Source organism: Agaricus bisporus, assembly GCF_000300575.1.
Source record: "Agaricus bisporus var. bisporus H97 unplaced genomic scaffold AGABI2scaffold_1, whole genome shotgun sequence".
Lineage (NCBI taxonomy): Eukaryota > Fungi > Basidiomycota > Agaricomycetes > Agaricales > Agaricaceae > Agaricus > Agaricus bisporus.
The window spans coordinates 2,453,169-2,470,812 of NW_006267344.1; the positions used below are offsets into that span (position 1 = coordinate 2,453,169).

The 17,644-nt window shown below is 47.4% G+C and overlaps 5 protein-coding genes across 5 annotated transcripts; 3 read left to right on the top strand and 2 right to left on the bottom strand.

Moving 5' to 3' along the window:
* Window positions 1–227: 227 nt before the first annotated feature.
* Window positions 228–1,903, bottom strand: AGABI2DRAFT_62207 (hypothetical protein; the record flags this gene model as incomplete). The annotated part of the gene is made up of 10 exons (XM_006454622.1): window positions 228–349; window positions 405–606; window positions 692–763; window positions 815–871; window positions 923–1,001; window positions 1,056–1,199; window positions 1,267–1,366; window positions 1,423–1,537; window positions 1,596–1,684; window positions 1,750–1,903. 10 exons carry the CDS (start codon window positions 1,901–1,903, stop codon window positions 228–230), a joined length of 1,134 nt encoding a protein of 377 aa, XP_006454685.1.
* Window positions 1,904–2,561: 658 nt separating this feature from the next.
* AGABI2DRAFT_198125 (hypothetical protein) lies at window positions 2,562–5,900 on the bottom strand (the record flags this gene model as incomplete). The annotated part of the gene is made up of 9 exons (XM_006454623.1): window positions 2,562–3,463; window positions 3,518–3,658; window positions 3,700–3,789; window positions 3,842–4,011; window positions 4,073–4,531; window positions 4,577–4,727; window positions 4,775–4,993; window positions 5,048–5,463; window positions 5,519–5,900. The coding sequence occupies 9 exons, from the start codon at window positions 5,898–5,900 to the stop codon at window positions 2,720–2,722; spliced, it is 2,772 nt and encodes a 923-aa protein (XP_006454686.1). The 3' UTR covers window positions 2,562–2,719.
* A 45-nt stretch (window positions 5,901–5,945) lies between these two features.
* AGABI2DRAFT_133366 (hypothetical protein) lies at window positions 5,946–6,765 on the top strand. Its single transcript, XM_006454624.1, has 3 exons — window positions 5,946–6,376; window positions 6,437–6,610; window positions 6,663–6,765. Exons 1-3 carry the CDS (start codon window positions 5,980–5,982, stop codon window positions 6,725–6,727), a joined length of 636 nt encoding a protein of 211 aa, XP_006454687.1. The 5' UTR covers window positions 5,946–5,979; the 3' UTR covers window positions 6,728–6,765.
* Window positions 6,766–8,842: 2,077 nt separating this feature from the next.
* AGABI2DRAFT_189935 (lish motif-containing protein) lies at window positions 8,843–10,165 on the top strand. Its single transcript, XM_006454625.1, has 5 exons — window positions 8,843–8,882; window positions 8,947–9,014; window positions 9,213–9,408; window positions 9,618–9,989; window positions 10,043–10,165. Exons 1-5 carry the CDS (start codon window positions 8,880–8,882, stop codon window positions 10,082–10,084), a joined length of 681 nt encoding a protein of 226 aa, XP_006454688.1. The 5' UTR covers window positions 8,843–8,879; the 3' UTR covers window positions 10,085–10,165.
* Window positions 10,166–13,689: 3,524 nt separating this feature from the next.
* Window positions 13,690–15,297, top strand: AGABI2DRAFT_62685 (hypothetical protein; the record flags this gene model as incomplete). The annotated part of the gene is made up of 6 exons (XM_006454626.1): window positions 13,690–14,137; window positions 14,192–14,450; window positions 14,515–14,656; window positions 14,707–14,973; window positions 15,060–15,148; window positions 15,207–15,297. 6 exons carry the CDS (start codon window positions 13,690–13,692, stop codon window positions 15,295–15,297), a joined length of 1,296 nt encoding a protein of 431 aa, XP_006454689.1.
* Between the last annotated feature and the right edge of the window lie 2,347 nt (window positions 15,298–17,644).

Below are 17,644 nucleotides of genomic sequence, written 5' to 3' on the forward strand. Positions count from 1 at the left end.
AAACTGCATAGGATATACAATATGTGAAATATATGTCCATTATTCAATGTTCGAACAATGCAAAACAAAAGTGCAAAACGTCAAGTGATATCGGGCAGGTACAAGTATCTAACATTCAAGTGTTCAAGTGGCGGGAACATTGACCGTGGTCAAACCTGCAGTAAAAGGATAAGTTAGTAAAGTGAACGATAGTCCATGTATAGGCCTGGAAGTTCTGCGTACCAGTTCTACAAAGAAAACGAGGGTGAGCAATTTGAAATATATAAATAGCACAAGAGGACAGCGTACCCTTGACAATGGTTGTTGGAACTCGTTGGGATACATGACAGGTATCGACAGCCAGTGCAAGCTAAAAACAGCAAACTTAGATTGGTGATGAATGAAAGCCAAAAGCATGAGCTTACCCGCGTAAGGATCAGATGTATAAAAGTTCCTGGTGAGGACAACAAAAAGGATAACCGCCAGAGGGATAGCAGCGAGTTTAAAGGTCCAGCTAATAATGCGGTGGCGTTTTGTGACACTGATTATAGGGTAGAAGACTATCCCAACAAGAAGACCCATGACAAAACCACCGATGTGAGCTAGTAAACAAGGTGAATATGGACACTATGACCTCCTGATTTGAATGCATACCGAAGTTATCGACGTCTACAAGCAGGAATGAGTAAGGAATGAGTAAAACATAGGAGACAGAAGAGAAAGACTTGCAAGGGATATAGCCGATGGCAATACTGATCAAAAGCTCAATAAACATGAAGATAAGCTAGGGGACGGTAAGGAATAGACGCATAACAAGATACCATATCAAACGCACTTGTCGAACAGGTCGGTAATGATATTTCCAGTGAGCAATCAAATCCACCCAGGTAACCTGTAGAAAATGTAAGCTTTCAAATCTTCAACATGCAACATTAGCGCGTACCGCAAGAGTCCCCATTATCGCCCCACTGGCACCAACAGAAGGTATACCAACCAGCGCAAAGTTTCCACCAAGGACATTTCTACATCAAATATACATTTAGTTAACGTAACCCGAAGAGAATACAAGGACATACCCAAAGATACCCGCTGCAAAATAAGTGATGATGAACCCTGCAGATCCCATTTCACGTTCAATCTGGGCAGACAAAAACCATTGCCCGAGCATATTGAGAAGAAAGTGGATGATACCGGCATGTAAAAAGATGGGTGTGATGAATCTACGCGATAAATGCATTCATCAGCTTCACAAAGCCAATAAAAGTAAAAGCTCTGTTAATTACTGACCGGAACCACTGAGAAGGCTCTTCGCCATGAAAACCACCAAACCCACAGAGTTCCTCCGTAGTACAAAATCTGTCGGGTGGGTTGGCAGTGTTGTTCAAACCTAGAAGGATCTCTTGTTAAGAAAGGCCGAAAAACCAAGAATCCTCGATAACTCACAGGGTTGAAGAAGAGTTGGAGGTATGTCCTTGACAAGCTTCATACAGGCCGGATAACGTGCTCCAAGGTTAATAAGAGCGGAAGATGAGGGACCAAACATAGGATTGACAACAGGCTACAAGGCAGACAGAATCATCAATGAAAACGCATTCTGAGATACAACTCCGAAATACCTTCAACGATATTGGAGACCCTTGTTCCTGTGCATTGCGAACCAACTCCCAAATTATGACACCAGTCATAGCTATCGTAAGCGCCCATGCTATTTTGTCATTCTTTAGCCTCTGTTTCGAACAAGTTGATACTAAGGTGACTATGAACACTCACTAACGAATGGAATCCTCTGCCTTCCAATCCCTCGTTTCTTATCCTCAATCCTCTGTTCAAGCGGATACCTTCCACTCGCCAAAAACTTTGTAAAGGCGTTCTTCTTCTCTCCACCACTTCTTTTCACGTCTGTAGGATCCGCATATTCTAACATAATGAATTCAATCACCCAAAGCTTAACGTAAATATAACGCGCAAAGAACATACCCATATCCTGAAAACCGCCTCGTCCAGGCTCATCTGCATTTTTCACCAAAGAAACATTGGATGGAAAATCACTATAATTCTTATTTGGCGAAAGACCATAGCCATGATCATCATGTTCCTCGAGTGTGCTCAGCCGATTTTTCCCAGAGCCAGCTCCGGTATTCAAATTGTTATTCTCTGCCATGAATCCAGTATTATAAAAGTCGTCCGCCAAGCCACCCGCACGACTATCCTTAGTCGCCAGTGAAGGAGAATACGCCGACTCGCGATAGTCGTGTTGAAATGGTGGTGGAGAAGTGGAAATTACAGAGTGGTCTCCGCCATATAAATGGCGCTCGGGACGATCAGTGAAGGGGTCGGTATAGTGTGAGTCGCGGTACTGATTGGACATGTCCTGATGCGACATGGAATTTCAATATTCCTGATGCTTGAGGTATGATCTGGTGCGAAAGAGTTGATAGAGGACACTAGACGGATGCTCGAGTGGTATGCAATGGGGGAGGGTATAAAAACAGAGGAAGGTGGAGGCGGTGTAGAGAGTGGCGACTGCAATTAGGTTTTATGGCAGCAGGGCTCATGGCCTTGATCGCCGCTAAGTGGAGTCTCCGCAGCGACTGCACCGCCACACCTGTCAAGCTCAAGAACTACTTTACATGTACACTAGTGGATCTATATCCTAGATAATGCAGAACAGATTGTTATACTACAGGAACATAGCTGGTGAAATGCAGGCGAATATCGCACACTTCAGGTCTCGTTCCTCTTAATCCACAGGCGTAGAGTCCAGACTCGTCCTTCCCTTCCTCCCTCCAGTATGTGTCGAAGGTTTTCTGCTTATAGGTGTTAGGTGTGTAGTTTGAACCCTCAACGGTTCTTCTCCCTCTCCGGCTTTACGCAGATCATATTCCGAAAGGGAAAGTCGCAACTTTTTCTTCTTGGCACTGCCAAAACTCATATCAGAATCATTGCCAACCTGCTCCTCTTCATCGTCATCTGTAAACCTCGGGTCAACAGCTTTGCCCCATCTAGCCGCCGATACCGCGCCATCAATCCTCTGTAACGCTCCGACGCCAACGTCTCGAATTTTGCGATTACAACATCTCCAAGCCATAATTCCGTCGTTTCCCCCCTCTTGTTGACTCAACAGACTCGAACTCACTTGACTTTCTATACTCTTTGTGTCCGAGTTTGCCGAGCCACTGCCATCCGTGTGTCCATTCATCACTTCCGTACCTAATTTTCTCGGAAGAGCAGCTAACATCCTCGGGTCTGACGGGAAGAGTAGCGGTATCATATATCTCGAGTCAAGCAATTCTCCGAGAGGCTGTGGTGGTTTTATAGGTTCCCACCGAGACGTATCTTTTGTTTTGTCAAAGAGAATGTCTATGTTGATTCTAGGGTTGAGCGAATCAGAAACCGTTGACGTGGAAGTGACTGAGGACATAGATTGGTCGGCTTCATTTTGCAGGGATGAAAGACTTTCGCGATCGTGGTCGCGTTCATTGATCTAATGATACATTCACATGGGGACGAATTGTAAGCCAAACTATTAAGTACTAACCTCCTTGCGCATGGCTTCAACGCCCATCTTGACCCGGTGTCTTTCCCAATCCTTCTGTAATTGTGTCAAATACTGAATGTTCTCTTCTGTCATATGATCTTCGTTGACTTCGTACTTGTAATCCCGAACCGCGCGTCGCATCTTTATGCCACGTCAGGAAACCCATTAAGTGGCCATTACACGAAATGGAAGCGTGCCTGTAATGGATTGATCCCTCTCATAGACTGGATCGTTGACACGAGATCCGCAAAGTCGTTGATAGAAGAAAGACACTAGTTAAACTGTCAGCGCAGGAAGTCATCAAATATTGAAAGATGATCATACCTGTACCCAATTCAAAAGATCCCTCACGGGTGCGAGGTGCGACTGAATCCCAGCCGGAAGCCCAGCTTCAGCGATCCAATCCTCTAATGCTCTCAGTGTCATATTAATCTGCACAGCTCTCGATCTGCAAAGATATTTCTTGCGCGTGATAATCCTGTTAAAGATCTCACCTGTAGATATGACAACTGGTTGGCAAGGCGAGGTCGAATTCAAAAATTCAGGAAAACGTACAAGCAGTCCAATAAAACACTTGCGACCATAGCTGAGTGATCAGCGCCGGATTGATATCCGACATGACAAGAAACGAATGCAAGGCGGTTAAAAAGTCAAGCATGTCTTCTGGCGAAGGCGATTGCAAACCGTCTTCTCCAAACACCGAGCTCAAGGGGGTACTTGATCCCTTGTTAGAATGTCGTAGGGAAGCAAATTTGGGACCAGTGACAACATTGGTGGTAGGAGCCTTTGTGTGGTTTCGTATTGGCGTCGTTGGTGCTGTCGATGTTCGTCGTGGACGTCCAACTTCGTGTGTGGCCGACTTTCGCGTCGCCTTTTTGTTGCGACTGAAAGGCCGAAATATGGACCAGTCAGATTCAAATTCGACTGAATCAAGAGATGAAGCAACGGAAAAATCGAGTAGGGTGCTCTCGAGAAGCTGGTCTATTCGTCGTTCGGCGAACCTTATAACGAATACTTGCGATAGATTAGGTTTGAAAAAGCAGAGTAGGATAGACTCACCATATACAGAATTAATGACTTCTTCTATTAGCTCAAACGTGCCCATGAATTCGCATGTCCGGTTGATGGCATTGTCGCACCGTATGAAATGAAGCCATAGGGTTGTATTATAAAGCCAGAAGGTAAGGCAGGTGAGATCCTCTGCGTGGTTCTGCAAAATATTAATTAGCGATCAATGAGGAAGAAGCAGGTGCTGACAAAAAAAGCTTCTTCGATTGTGTCAGAAGCTGATAATATTAAGTCTTCTAGCCAAGTATGGTCACAAGCGAGGCAAGCAAATCGAGTCAACATGTATAGTGAGTTTGCGGGAGTAGCGTCTTTGATTGAGGCGGGATAATTGGTTACAAGTGATTCAAGTATCTGGGGTAATGAAGTCGGAGAGAAAACCAGCATGGAGGAATAATCTAATGGAGGTGTCTTTGGTTTGGGATCAGATAGTCATTGCGAAATCATTAAAGATGCTTGACTAACGTATATTGCATAGTTGTCAGGGTCATCATTGTCAACATCGCCGTCTTGGTCCTCGTCATCGTCATCGTCCGGGGCGGGAGACGTCGACTCTTGACCCCACCAGCTAGAATGGACACCGAGAAGGGTTGCTACATCCTGACGTAACTGCATCTGCTTTCCTCGACGCTTTTGTTGCTGTTCGACCATCCTCCGGCGTTGATCTATTTTCCCCCCTTCCCAGCCTTGGCTCCTCATGGATTCCTCGAGTAAGAGAGCAACATCCTCCCTACCTGGGAGGGTAGAATGCGCGGTGACGATGTGCAGGGGAGTTAAATTACGTTTGGTCAAAGCGAAGACAGAGCAGCCATGGGTCATCAAAAATGAAATGAGGGTTGGAGGTGAAAGTAAAGCGGCGTAATGGAGAGGCGTCCAGCCGGCTGTTATTGATACACATTGAGCGATAGAACAGAGGAAATGAAAGACGCGACAAACCATTATCAGGGAATATAAGAGCCCCTTGATTGACGAGCAATCTGACACACTCCTCTCTCTCTACGTCTCGATCGCCATCAACACCGAAACCGTGTATTGCCAAGCTGACGAGACCTAAACCATCTTCGTCGCGTATATTCAAGTCAAGAAAATTTTGTGCGCGAGGATCGTAGAGGATATGCTGAAGCAAAGCGAGATCTCCAAAGACACAGGCACGAGAAGCGCAGTGGGCCATGAGCTGGGACTTTTGGACGGACGATAGGCCGGAGTGGATGGTGAGGGCATTGGTGATTTGGGAGGGTGTCGGGTAGAGGGGATGGAGGTCTGGCGATGGAGAGAGATCGAGCGAGCGGAGAGACAGAGACGGCGAGGTGGATGTCATGGGCAAAGAGAGCGAGCGAGTGTGAACGCCGTTGCGAAGTCGCCGCCATCATCTCCTCTCCCTTTTTCGGTCCGCCACCATGCCCCCTCTCGCCCCCTCCGACCACAACGACGACGACCTCGACTTATCTTCCGATAACTATGCCTCCTCTGAACAAGACACAGATGACGCCATTCACGATCTCAAAAAAGTAAAGTCAAAGAACACCTCAAAACGTAAATTAAGAGCAACCGCTCCCTCAAATTTTGGTGCTACCCTCCAATCCCTTCTCAGCACCGACGCACCGTCCTCATTACCACTCTCCCTCAAGCCTTCAACTTCACGTCACAAACATGACGAAAAGGTGCAAAAGCGAGAGAAAAAGGCTCTCCAAATCGAAAAGAAGGAACTGGAAGATAAAGGCCGTATACGAGACGTTATAGGCGGCTGGGGCGGTGAGAGCGAACGCGGCCTGCGAAAGGTTGCTCAGCGTGGCGGTACGTCAAGGCCATCGCATTTGCCCTTTGATATAATTGTTTTTGATTTACATTGAATAGTTGTGCAATTATTCAACGCTATTCAACAATCCCATGCCACTGCAGCTGCAACTGCGGAGGACGCAAAAGCAGGCCGAGGTTCTGGCAAACCTACGTTAGCTGCACCAACATTCGAGAAGAAAGGAAAAGCCAAAGGAAAAAATAAGGATAACATCCTGGGTAGGGAGAAAGAGCGTATGTCCTTTATATCTCATCCATTCCATCAAGTCATGAATTATTATTGCAGAAGCGGTGGGCAAGGATGACTTTTTTGATATGATAAAGTCGGGCAGCATTGTATCTAGAGTATAGATTTTTCCCTCGTGGCAATGGCATGCGCCGTCCTCTCCATCTCGATTACTGAGTACTCAGGGCAATAATTGGCACCGTCGCCCGTCCAAACCACGGTGCGTCTTTGATTACATTTTTAACTATCGAATCTGCTGTCATTCTGCTGCGTGGTCTCCTGGGTGCTGGGAATATTTGTCGAAATTGAACTTGACTTGTGATACTTGGCAGCATTATGCCTTCACGACAGCATTGATTACCCAGGTCAACTGTCAAAACCATCATCCCTGACACCCTACTCTGCTTTTCCTGGAACTTTCTTTTCCCTCAAGGTGGATATCTTTTTTCAAACCCAGTTCAAACCCCTTGCCTCTTCAAGCATTGATGTATAATTTCGAATACTTCCGTGTATTCTTCAACGTAAGTACTCCGGACTGAACCCCATATTACTATTATCCAAATTCTAGAAATCCCCACTCCCGTGAAAATTTCTAGGAACACCCCCTGTGATTATTCGATCCGTACTTGTTCCGAGCAACCCGACTCAACAGCATGGTCCGAACTCGTTATCTGCACCTTCTTTTATATCGCCTTAACCAGGTGTTCATGTTCTGGTGGAATATCATTTGAAATCAACCCTCACAACGCAGGGTCAAATAATTTACCTGGTTCAAACTTCAAATACAAGATCCTATTAAGGGCCTAATATCCTGTTATGTACCGAAGTACACGGCCAATAATTCTAGGTAAGCCCCCCTGAAAGACAATGTATGATTCCAGGAAAATGCCGAGATGCTGGATACGGTAAGCTTAGATCTGGAAGCACGGGAAAAAAATGTCCGTTGGAACGTTATCTTGTAAAAAAACTTGCGTGTTCTAATTGTTTCATTATAGTGCCTGCTGTCGTTGAGAGGGACACGATCTTACTTGGCCAATAGGGACAACGATCTGGCGCCACTATCTGCCAGATTGATTTTGCTCTTGTCAGACTCACACATGATTATGATTTTTACCGGCTGTGGGTGTTGACTCTCGGTGCGTGAACAGCAACCTACTCGGTCCCGGATAAGGATTATTCAAATTATGCTCAGCATGGAAACAGCGAGCTCATAATATCTGAAATAGTCGCATTCGGAAATTGTTCGCGCTTGAAGATGTGGCTGACATGTAGTGACTATGATCAATTTAACTTTCAGTTGGAGCTTAAAGTATGTACATCGAACAAAAGGAATTTTGACTTGTCCGTTAATGGACTTCGAAGTCGATTTTGAAGAAAACACTTTTACTTGATAAGGCTTTATCTAGACTCGGTCTGTACAACAAACAATCAAGAATACGCTGTCAGATGAAAAGCATACACAGGGGGGCCCGGGATACCTGGAACAAGCCATATAAGGCTAGTGACAGAAGCAAATTATAATCCACATCCCCCTGGACCGATGAACCGTAAATGTCGGATGTGGGGTCTAGACAAACGAGTCGGCGGCATTTTCCCCTTAGTTATGTCGTTGTTGGCCAAGGAAAAAAAAACAAGTGGTTAACGCATGTTTAGACGGCGTGGTATAGTTGAGTTACGGACGCTTTTCTGTGCGTGTATGTATGTACGTATACGCTAACTGAGAGCCCGCGTATCGGGGAAAACGTGGTCATCGCACTGATTCTTCGGGTATTGGGATCTGGCAGTTTTCGCCGAGGCGACGCCCCTGTTCTTTATCAAGGAAATGATGGTTTGTTGGATTGTCGTTTTCGTGAACTGAATTTATTTGTTTGTGGGATACAATTAATGAACGTTCTCGTTTCATTTCACGACTATCGTCCAGTTAATGTTCTTGAGGATACTTCGGCAAGAAACCGGTGAGCGCGTGCGGAGAATCGTTACAGAGCATGGATTATAGATTGTCCATTGGCAGTTGAGATAGGACGGCAAGAGTCAAGTTTATGATAATAGTTTTACGAATTAGAAAGTCCGAAGAATGAAATACATCTCAACTGAGATTTCATCTCCTCCGCCCACATCGCTCAATTTCTTGCAAAAGGACAGCTTCTCGAATTCTTTACCCCATGGTTGTGACAATCTGGCCTGTCATGTGAGAGGGGCACGGGCTGGGAAATGTGACCTAGCCTGCCCTAAACGCCAACCTCTTCCGTGATCCACGTTGGCCCTTTTTTTTCCTCCATGGTTCGTGGGTTTTCTTTCTTTCTTCGATTCCGTGGCTATCGCTAACGAACAGGGGGGTGTAAAGCCACCCAAAGTTTCAATTAGGAAGGATGAATGGGAAAAACGCCTTCGCGAGGTCAAAGTAACGAAAGAGTAAGTCAGGAGTGTCTTGTGTTCTTTATGCCTTGGTCATCGGGATGAGACCACTTCATTGGGAATCTCTCCGAGGATTTAAACAAACCTTTGACGATTCGAGAAAATTTGCATGTATTATCTGATCTATCTACCATTTTGCCTTGTCATTCGCGTTTGCTCAATGCCGGTGCTGACTATACGCGATTGATAATCTAGGGACCTGAACCGACTGGTGATGGACTACCTCGTCATCGAGGGCTACAAGTCGGCCGCGGAAGAGTTTAGCCAAGAGGCGAGCCTAACCCCACCGGTAGATTTTGAAAGTATTGAAAGTCGGATGGATATTCGTGAAGCCCTTCAGCGTGGGGACGTGGAGGACGCGATCACGCGCGTAAATGATCTTAATCCGGAGGTGAGTTGGATAGAAGACGGGCAACCTACCGAGGGATGGAAAGGATTAAACTTTTTCATGCACCACTCTTAAACCTCTCGAAAGAGAGGTTGGTGCTGAGTCTTACCAAAACTTCAGTCTTCAACATGATCCTCACTCGGTTTGGTTGCCGTCTTTTTATAATTTCGGTGGCCTTGGATACAGAGATTGACATCAAATTGTTTTGACAGATACTTGATACGAACCCGGCACTTTATTTCCGCCTGCAGCAGCAAAAACTGATAGAGTATATTCGTCATGGTAGAATAGTGGAGGCCCTAGAGTTTGCGCAGGAGGAACTTGCGCCTCGCGGGGAAGAAAATCCTGAGTTTTTAGCGGAGCTTGAGCGGACGATGGCACTGCTGGCGTTCGACTGCACATCGAACCCACCGGCGGCGATCGCGGATCTGCTGTCGTCTGCCCAGCGATTAAAGACGGCAGGTGAGGTGAATGCGGCCATACTGGAAAGCCTGAGTCAGGGCAAAGAAGTGAAGTTGGTGGGGCTGTTGAAGCTGCTGTGCTGGGGGGACGCGCTGCTGGAGGACAAGGCGGACTTTCCGAAGGTGAGTGTGGTGTGAGCGGGGGGGAGCGGACGCTGAACGTGTGTGCGGGGCAGCTGAACGTGCAGGAAGGGCGACTGGTGGAGAATGGAAAGTAGTTATGTGTAATACATTGTATGTTAATACGGACAACGTGGTTCGAATGGACGCTTCCAATTAGCATGCAGTGCTGATTAAGCAACACCCCCAGACTACAACTGGCTTCTTCTCTTTTTGGCCGACACTCCCTCCTGGGTCTACGCCTCGCTCTCTTCTCTCCCTCCACTCCCCGCCCACGCCGCCCCCGTCCCCGCCGTCTTTCTTCTTCCCCCAGGACGGACTCGAGCTCGTCGAGTCTCCCCCACCGCCATGCCCTCCTTGCCCTACATGCCTGAGGACCCGCGATTCCGCAGAGGCGATGATCATCGCCCTCGCAGGACGGACGACCTCCACAGGGGCACAAAGTCCCGCAGAGTCCTCTATGTTGTCAACCAAGGCTCAGATTCGGGCGAAAGCACCGACGATGATCATTGTGGCTCTCTCGCCGACCATAGTTACACCCCATTTATCCCATCCTCCCTCCCGCCCCCCGTACCCAATTACACTGCTCGTGCTCCCCCCCAGTCCTTCGCCCAGCCCACCATCCGCACCTCAAATTTCAACTCCACCAACAACCATTACCAGGGCCCCCCACTCTCTTCCCCTTCCAGCACCAGCTCTCCGGCCGCCGAGGAATCGACGCCACCCCCGAGTACTCCTGCCTTTTCCAACCCCCCCGTCGATCTCACTACCTCAAACAATTCTACCCCGGAAATGATGGTGTCCTCTTCCAGTGATCGGAGCGGTATTGAAGTCCCCCAGCCTACAACTACCAGAGCGGGCAAACACCTCCCCCCTGCAAAACCTGCCTTTGGCTCGCGCAATCCCCGTCCAGTCGATCCGACATCCAGAAGACTCAAAACTGTATGTGCCTGTGTTCATCGCTCTATCAAATCCCCCGCTGATTCGTCTGTCCACAAAAGTCTCCCACAGTGCCCGCCCCGGACTCAAATGTGCCGCACCCGAGTAATACTCCCCCAACACCCCTCGGTGAACGGGTTCTCATCGTGGTCACGTCCGACACGGAACGATATGTGGCAGTCGATGTTAGCGGCGCTCCCCATTCTGCTTATATCAGGGAGTGTATATTCAGCAAGGTGGATAGTTCCTTTCTTTCTGCTGCTCACTCATATTCACCTTGTACATGCTTCAGCTGAATATACACACGGAGGAGGAGCAAGCGCAGTTTTCAATTTTTCAGACCGAAATTGGGGACACTCGCGTGGGTAAAGCATTGTCTGATGAGAGATTGTTTGCACTTTGCCGCGATCATGGTGATTCTAAAGGCTCTCTCAAATTTTTCCTCACAGTTGAAAAATCACGGATCCCGCCTCCAATTCCCCATCAACCAGCCATCTCCAGTATCCCTCCTGCTGTGCCCATGCATGGCTCTATGACACCGCCCCGACTGAATAAACGGAGACCCAGGTCCAGGCATGGCAGTGTATCGTCAACAGCGAGTGAGCAGCCATATGAGTCGGCAACCGGCTATGAAGCCGATTTGGATAACCCAGAGAAAGAATCTCACCGCCATACCCTGCGACCCTCACAGCAGATATATATAAGCAATGGCAATACCCCATCGTCACCGCTATATCGAAGGGCTCCCAATTCTTCGACTCCTCCACAGTCACATCAATCACCACCCCTACCTCGATCCTTGTCGCCCCCGCCACCACCACAGTTCCTGCAATCGCTGCCAGGGCAATCCACTTTCAAGGACAAATATGGACATGTTTTGCCTACACCTCCCCCGCCCCCACCCCTTTCCCCTGCACGAGCAAAATTTCCTATCAATGACGACTCAACATTTCTTCCTCCCCCTCAGGCACCTATCCGCCCCAGCCACGGACGCTCAAGTTCTGATGCTGCGGAACAACGTGAACAGGCTATCATCGCTTCTGAACAGCAACTTGAAGAAGCGGCAAGATGGAAAGTATATCGACAGCATATATCGCCCTCAACCAATAGACTTCCGCTCGGCGCTGAGGGGTTGAATCAGGTAGAACAGACCAAAGACTCGCGACAACGAAAGCAACGAACACCGAGTGATGCTGATGATTGGCAGCATGTCTCTCCGCCTGGTCGAGACTATGATCCATTCCCATCATCCGTTTCTGGTCAAAATGGTGAAACGAGCAATAATAATAGTCGGATATCTCCATCCGTTGCCCGAAAAGCGGTCAATCAAGCTTCTCCGCGCGCCAGGCCCACCTCACCATATACTACTCGTCCTCTCATCCCTCCCGCACCGAGGACTCAACCTCCACCTGTTCCCCCGCAACACTCAAACGAAGCTAGCCGGTCTGTGCAACGTCCCGCGGGCATTCCTGTACCAGGAAACTACATGATCAGATTTAAAGCGGAGAGTAAAGTTGGTAGTTCTCAGTCGGGCTCACCGTTCAGCCGCCTTGGGCGGGTGAATACGAAGAGCATGGATAACCTTCGTTCGGCCCATCCTCAGAGTTTGCCATCGGGGACCGCCCAGCCGACGCGTCGGCATAATCAACTCCCTGCCAACCGGACGGCAAGGGACCATCTCGCGTTCTCCCCAAGTGGCCTGTCAGGCACTCCTAAATCGTACGAGAACCCGACTCGGTTGCCTATCAATAACTCACGGCCTCCTCCGACCCAATACAATGGAATTGAGAACAACATGTCGCCTCAGCAATCGTATCTGCGGAATAATATGCCGTACTCGAATTCTATTGGCACGACGCTATCGGCTGCCCCCAATGCAGAACCTTTCCCGAGGCCACAATCTGCTGCTGGAGATGCAGTTGTTTCTCCCTCACGGTACGGGAGACAAATGCATTCACCGATATATGGCTCCACCTTGGATCCTCATGAGTCAGCGCGGTCCCCTCGCGGAATGTCACCGAGTCACCATGGCTCTGCACTTACGGGACCGAGGCCGCCCAGGTCTAGCACAGCCGAACGCGCGACTGATTACAACAGTGGGGTCGAGACATCGCACTCGACACCGCCACAGACGCCTGTCACCCCTCAGAGCCCAAAGAGGGATTCCGTCGACAGAGAACTGAAAATTGTTGATGATACTTCGCCTCGTACCTATGTCCCAGAACGATCGTCCGAAGCGACTCTCAGACAGGGAGATCAAGATCATATGAGGATGATGGAAATGATGCGGGACTTCACCATGGAGGACACAGTCTTACCCACTCCCATTGACAATAAACACGCTTCTCGTGATAGCCCAGTATCTATCTCGATTACGACTGCCGCGCCGTCGTTACCATCGTCTAGAGGAATGTCACCACCGCCAAGCGCAACGAACAGTACTATCTATGATATGTATCATAACGACTCCTCATCGGATAATGGAGGTGGACAAGGAACTTGGATACGTAGGCCGACCAAACCATTGGTAGTTCTGGAGGAGAAACCAAAGTTGAAAGTGCACATTGAGTCGGCGGAGCCAAAATCTTCGCCAGCATCGGCAGAGAAGTCCACTGCTTCCACTGCGACTTTAATGGCGTCATCAGTGTTAGTAGGTTCAAAAGTCAGCACGAATGGAAGTAGAAAAATCGGCGGGTTAACAGAGGTGATGAAGAAGCAGAAAGAGGCAGAGAAGCAACTGGAGAGCGAACAGGAACGGGAGGAGATGAAGGTGAATAGTCCAACGTTTGCTGATGATGAAGACGGTTGGGCGATGCGACCTCCTCCGGAAGCTGTATATGAACGCCTGGAACGTTACTTTGGTAACCATGATCTGGATAAGCCTGTGATTGAAGCTACGTCCGGTGGAACATCCCCAACATCTACAGAACCTGTGGCGCCACCACAGGCAGCTCCTAGTAATATTGATAAGGAACGGGAAAAAGACAAGACAAAGATGAGGGGAAAGAAATCCATTCGATATGTGGCGGAGGATGCGAAGCGGAGAATTGATAGGACGTCGAAGGCTGACCCGACATATTCTGCGTCATATCTGAAAAAGAGAAGCACAAAGTTCTGGGGCGGGAGATTAGAGGAAGTTACAACACACCAAGCAAAGTCTAATGGTATAAATGGAGTTCCTGGGTCAGAACCGTCGTCCAATGGAGAAACAAGTAAGTGCTATTCTTCTTTATCGCCATTATATTTCTGATTTGCTGCGCCCACAGCCACCTTTAAATGGGTCCGTGGCGAACTTCTCGGTAAAGGAACATATGGGAAAGTGTACTTGGCAATGAACGCCACCACGGGGGAGATGATTGCTGTTAAACAAGTAGAGTTGCCACAGACAGCGAGTGACAAGTACGATTCGCGACAACATACCGTCGTGCGCGCCCTAAAAATGGAATCGGAAACCCTGAAACACCTTGATCATCCTAACATCGTGCAATATCTAGGCTTTGAGGAGACAACGGATAACTTGAGCATGTATGCAATTGTCCCTGTTTTTATAGCGAAGTCAGTGATGCTCATTTCCTTCGCTCGCGCACAGCTTTTTGGAATACGTCCCAGGTGGTTCTGTCGGCAGCTGTTTGCACAAACATGGAAGGTTCAATCAAGACGTTACCAAGTCATTCACGTCCCAGATTTTGAGTGGTCTCGAGTATCTGCATGACCGTAACATCCTTCATCGAGTGAGTGAATCTGTTAACAGCACTTACAGCTTTTGACATACGTGATGTAGGATCTAAAAGCCGATAATATCCTTGTTGAGATGTCGGGAGTCTGTAAAATATCTGATTTCGGTATCTCGAAGAGGACCGACGACGAGGCCGGTGCTTTCACTGCCATGCAAGGCACAGTGTTTTGGATGGCACCGGAGGTCGTCAATACGCAGAAAAAGGGGTACAATTCCAAAATTGATATCTGGAGTGTTGGTTGTGTCGTTTTGGAGATGTGGGCAGGTATGAGGCCGTGGATTGGTGAAGAAATGGTTGCAGTTATGTTCAAGGTATGTTGTCCTGTTGCTTTTATGCCATGACTCGGGATGTAATGGCTTTTTGCTCATATGGTGGCTTACTTTTGAACGTATCGCAGCTCTACCAAAATAAACTGCCACCGCCTGTTCCCGACGACGTACATCTGTGTCCTCTTGGCGATGATTTCAGGAAAAAGTGTTTTGCCATGTAAGGCCGTTTTGCTGTTTAGACCCGCCACCACCGTGCACTAACGAGCTTTCTACAGTAACCCTGACGAGCGTCCCAGTGCATCGGAACTTCGGAAACATGACTATCTTGTATTGCCGCCTGGATGGCAATTCAACGGATTCACATAGGATTTTTTCAATTTACTAACGCATGCCATCATATTTGTATTTTGATTATTCCAATGTCTTTTTTTTCTTTGTTTCCTCATAGCATTTTTTTTTCTCATTTCTGCGCTCAGAGTCTATTCATTAGTCAGATTGTTCCATCATACCATAAGTTGCTAGTATCAACATTTACATTTTTTTCTACGGCCCCCCCTCATTGGTGACGGTTATTTTCTGATATTGTGATATAGTCTTCAAGTACTACGGTATATCGCCTTTCATGTATTAACCCAATTAATGCGAATTATTAAATGCTAATCGTCTTGAGTGGCGTCAGATGCATTGAATGTACATCTTGCAAAATACGAGGCGAAACGGACACATTGTTACTTCTTGTCCTTATTTGCTTGGTCTATCTGCAGCCTCTTGTGTGTAAGTGGCGACGGAATGAAAAGAATGCCGAAGGTGCGTGCAGTCGGAGCTGAATGAGAACCGATCCGAACAACGCCACATCGGCCTAATGATGTCACCGTGAGTTTAGCGTACGAGAGGAAGTACGTATTAGTATGAGGTTTACGAACTCCGCGTAGTTTCGAGAGAGAATCAGCGACACGGGGAAAGATAACAAAAAAAATAGACGGCTAGCGGGATTTTCAGACCGGCATCATTTCCGTGTCCTGCATAAACTTGACATAAAACTTGATGTGGAGGAAAATAACTACTGGAGTGCTCTTCCCTTGATCTGTTTTTGTCGGAGATGTCCTGAGATTGGTACCAAGTGCTCCGTATTGTTGTTAAGGGTTTTTTTTGTTTGGAAGAGCGTCATGGATGGACTTGGAAAAACAAAGTAGTGGGTTCATATGACCGGATGATTGATTGGCGAACAATTTGTTGGCGTCCTAATTCTCTTTTCTTCGGTTCTCTGGTTTGTCAATTTTTTTTTTTGCTGTTCCGATTGCTCATGTAGCCAAGTGCTTCCGGACTTGCCCATCCATCCCGGCTCATAAACTCCTCCCACAAGTTATGAACAAAAACTCCACCTGTTAAATAAACTTGTTCTGCCATTATTTATTTATTTCTGGTAATATTAGCCGACTCGGAGAAAACGACATATGTGAAAAGGAAGACGAGAAGGTAGGACAGATGACTGCCGATAGATCTAACTCGCGTACTATTCGGAAGAGGTATGATTAGTTGACGAAATTGGTACTTATCACGAGTGTGATAGAAGGGTTATTGTACTACCCACGGGCGCAGTCTTCTGCTTCTTGGCGGTGCTCGTATAACTCTTGAGATATGGACCTTTTAATATAGATATTTGATGTCTTTGATAACTCTCTTGACCAGTCAAATTATGTGGAGTTGGCAAAGAATGTTTTTTTAGTAAGCGAGGATTGCAGAGAAGACCTAAAGAGGAGTGAAGGGAAAATGTCGAGCTTAGAATAAAGCATTACCTTGACGGGGATCTCCCTCCAGATCATGGCCGTCATGAGACCGTCATATTGCAACAATCAACCCGTAACATTCGGTTGTAGAGGGAGTAAGCTCCTTTTTTCAAACCCGTCAAGCGTCGCGAGCAGGAGGTAAGTAAGTCGTGCGCACCGACATAGATAGACGGTTGACCAGAGAGAAACTGTGTTAATGAAGGTTCAAGGAAAGTGTCGCAGGTTCCAGTAGTCGAGGCACCGGTACTGTCTCCAACGACCAGATGACTTTTTTTGCCGGGGTATTGATTTTCCGCATGGGATGGCAAAGAGCGACTTGGAGTGGCAAAATTGAATATTTTTATCTCGAGAAACTATGATGCGGAAGGAAAGGGTTTTGAGACTCGAGGAACACCGCACAAAGCGGGTTCTTGGGTGCCGAGGCGATATCATTATCATCGCTGAAATTAGGACTAGTGTGGAGAAAGGGTACCTTCCAGCTCTCACCTACATCATTCAAATTGGTTAGCACTGTGGCATCATTATGCCCCGGACAACAAGTTAATTTCCATCGTTCTCCGAACGCTGAGTATTCCGTACCAAAAGTCATCCTCAAATAACTCAAGGTGACTATGAGTCAAGGGTCCTTTGATGATGGATGTACACATGACTCGCATGTACATACTTACTGATCAAGAAGTCAGCTGGACAAAGGAAACTCGATGATTTTCATCATTCGAAGGTGTCTGTTGAAACAGTAAGATGGGGATAAAGGCAGACGTTAGAACCGATGCTGGGACAAAACATTGCATCATCACGTTTGAAGGGAGTTGATATAAATGGCTTGATTCATTTTCGTGCGAAAAGCAAGTTTTGAGAAGCGGTAAACTGGGTGAACATCCGCAGACTTTTTTTCCTACTTTCCAGATTCCAGATTTTTTAAAAAG

What these genes read in the sequence shown, in the direction of transcription:
- AGABI2DRAFT_189935 (XM_006454625.1), top strand. An exon ending in GAGGTCAAAGTAACGAAAGA is followed by an intron (nt 9,015 to 9,212) that starts GTAAGTCAGGAG and finishes TTGATAATCTAG; the next exon opens with GGACCTGAACCGACTGGTGA. An exon ending in TAAATGATCTTAATCCGGAG is followed by an intron (nt 9,409 to 9,617) that starts GTGAGTTGGATA and finishes TTGTTTTGACAG; the next exon opens with ATACTTGATACGAACCCGGC.
- AGABI2DRAFT_133366 (XM_006454624.1), top strand. Translation starts at nt 5,980, where the DNA reads ATGCCCCCTCTCGCCCCCTCCGACCACAACGACGACGACCTCGACTTA. An exon ending in AAAGGTTGCTCAGCGTGGCG is followed by an intron (nt 6,377 to 6,436) that starts GTACGTCAAGGC and finishes TACATTGAATAG; the next exon opens with TTGTGCAATTATTCAACGCT. An exon ending in CCTGGGTAGGGAGAAAGAGC is followed by an intron (nt 6,611 to 6,662) that starts GTATGTCCTTTA and finishes TTATTATTGCAG; the next exon opens with AAGCGGTGGGCAAGGATGAC.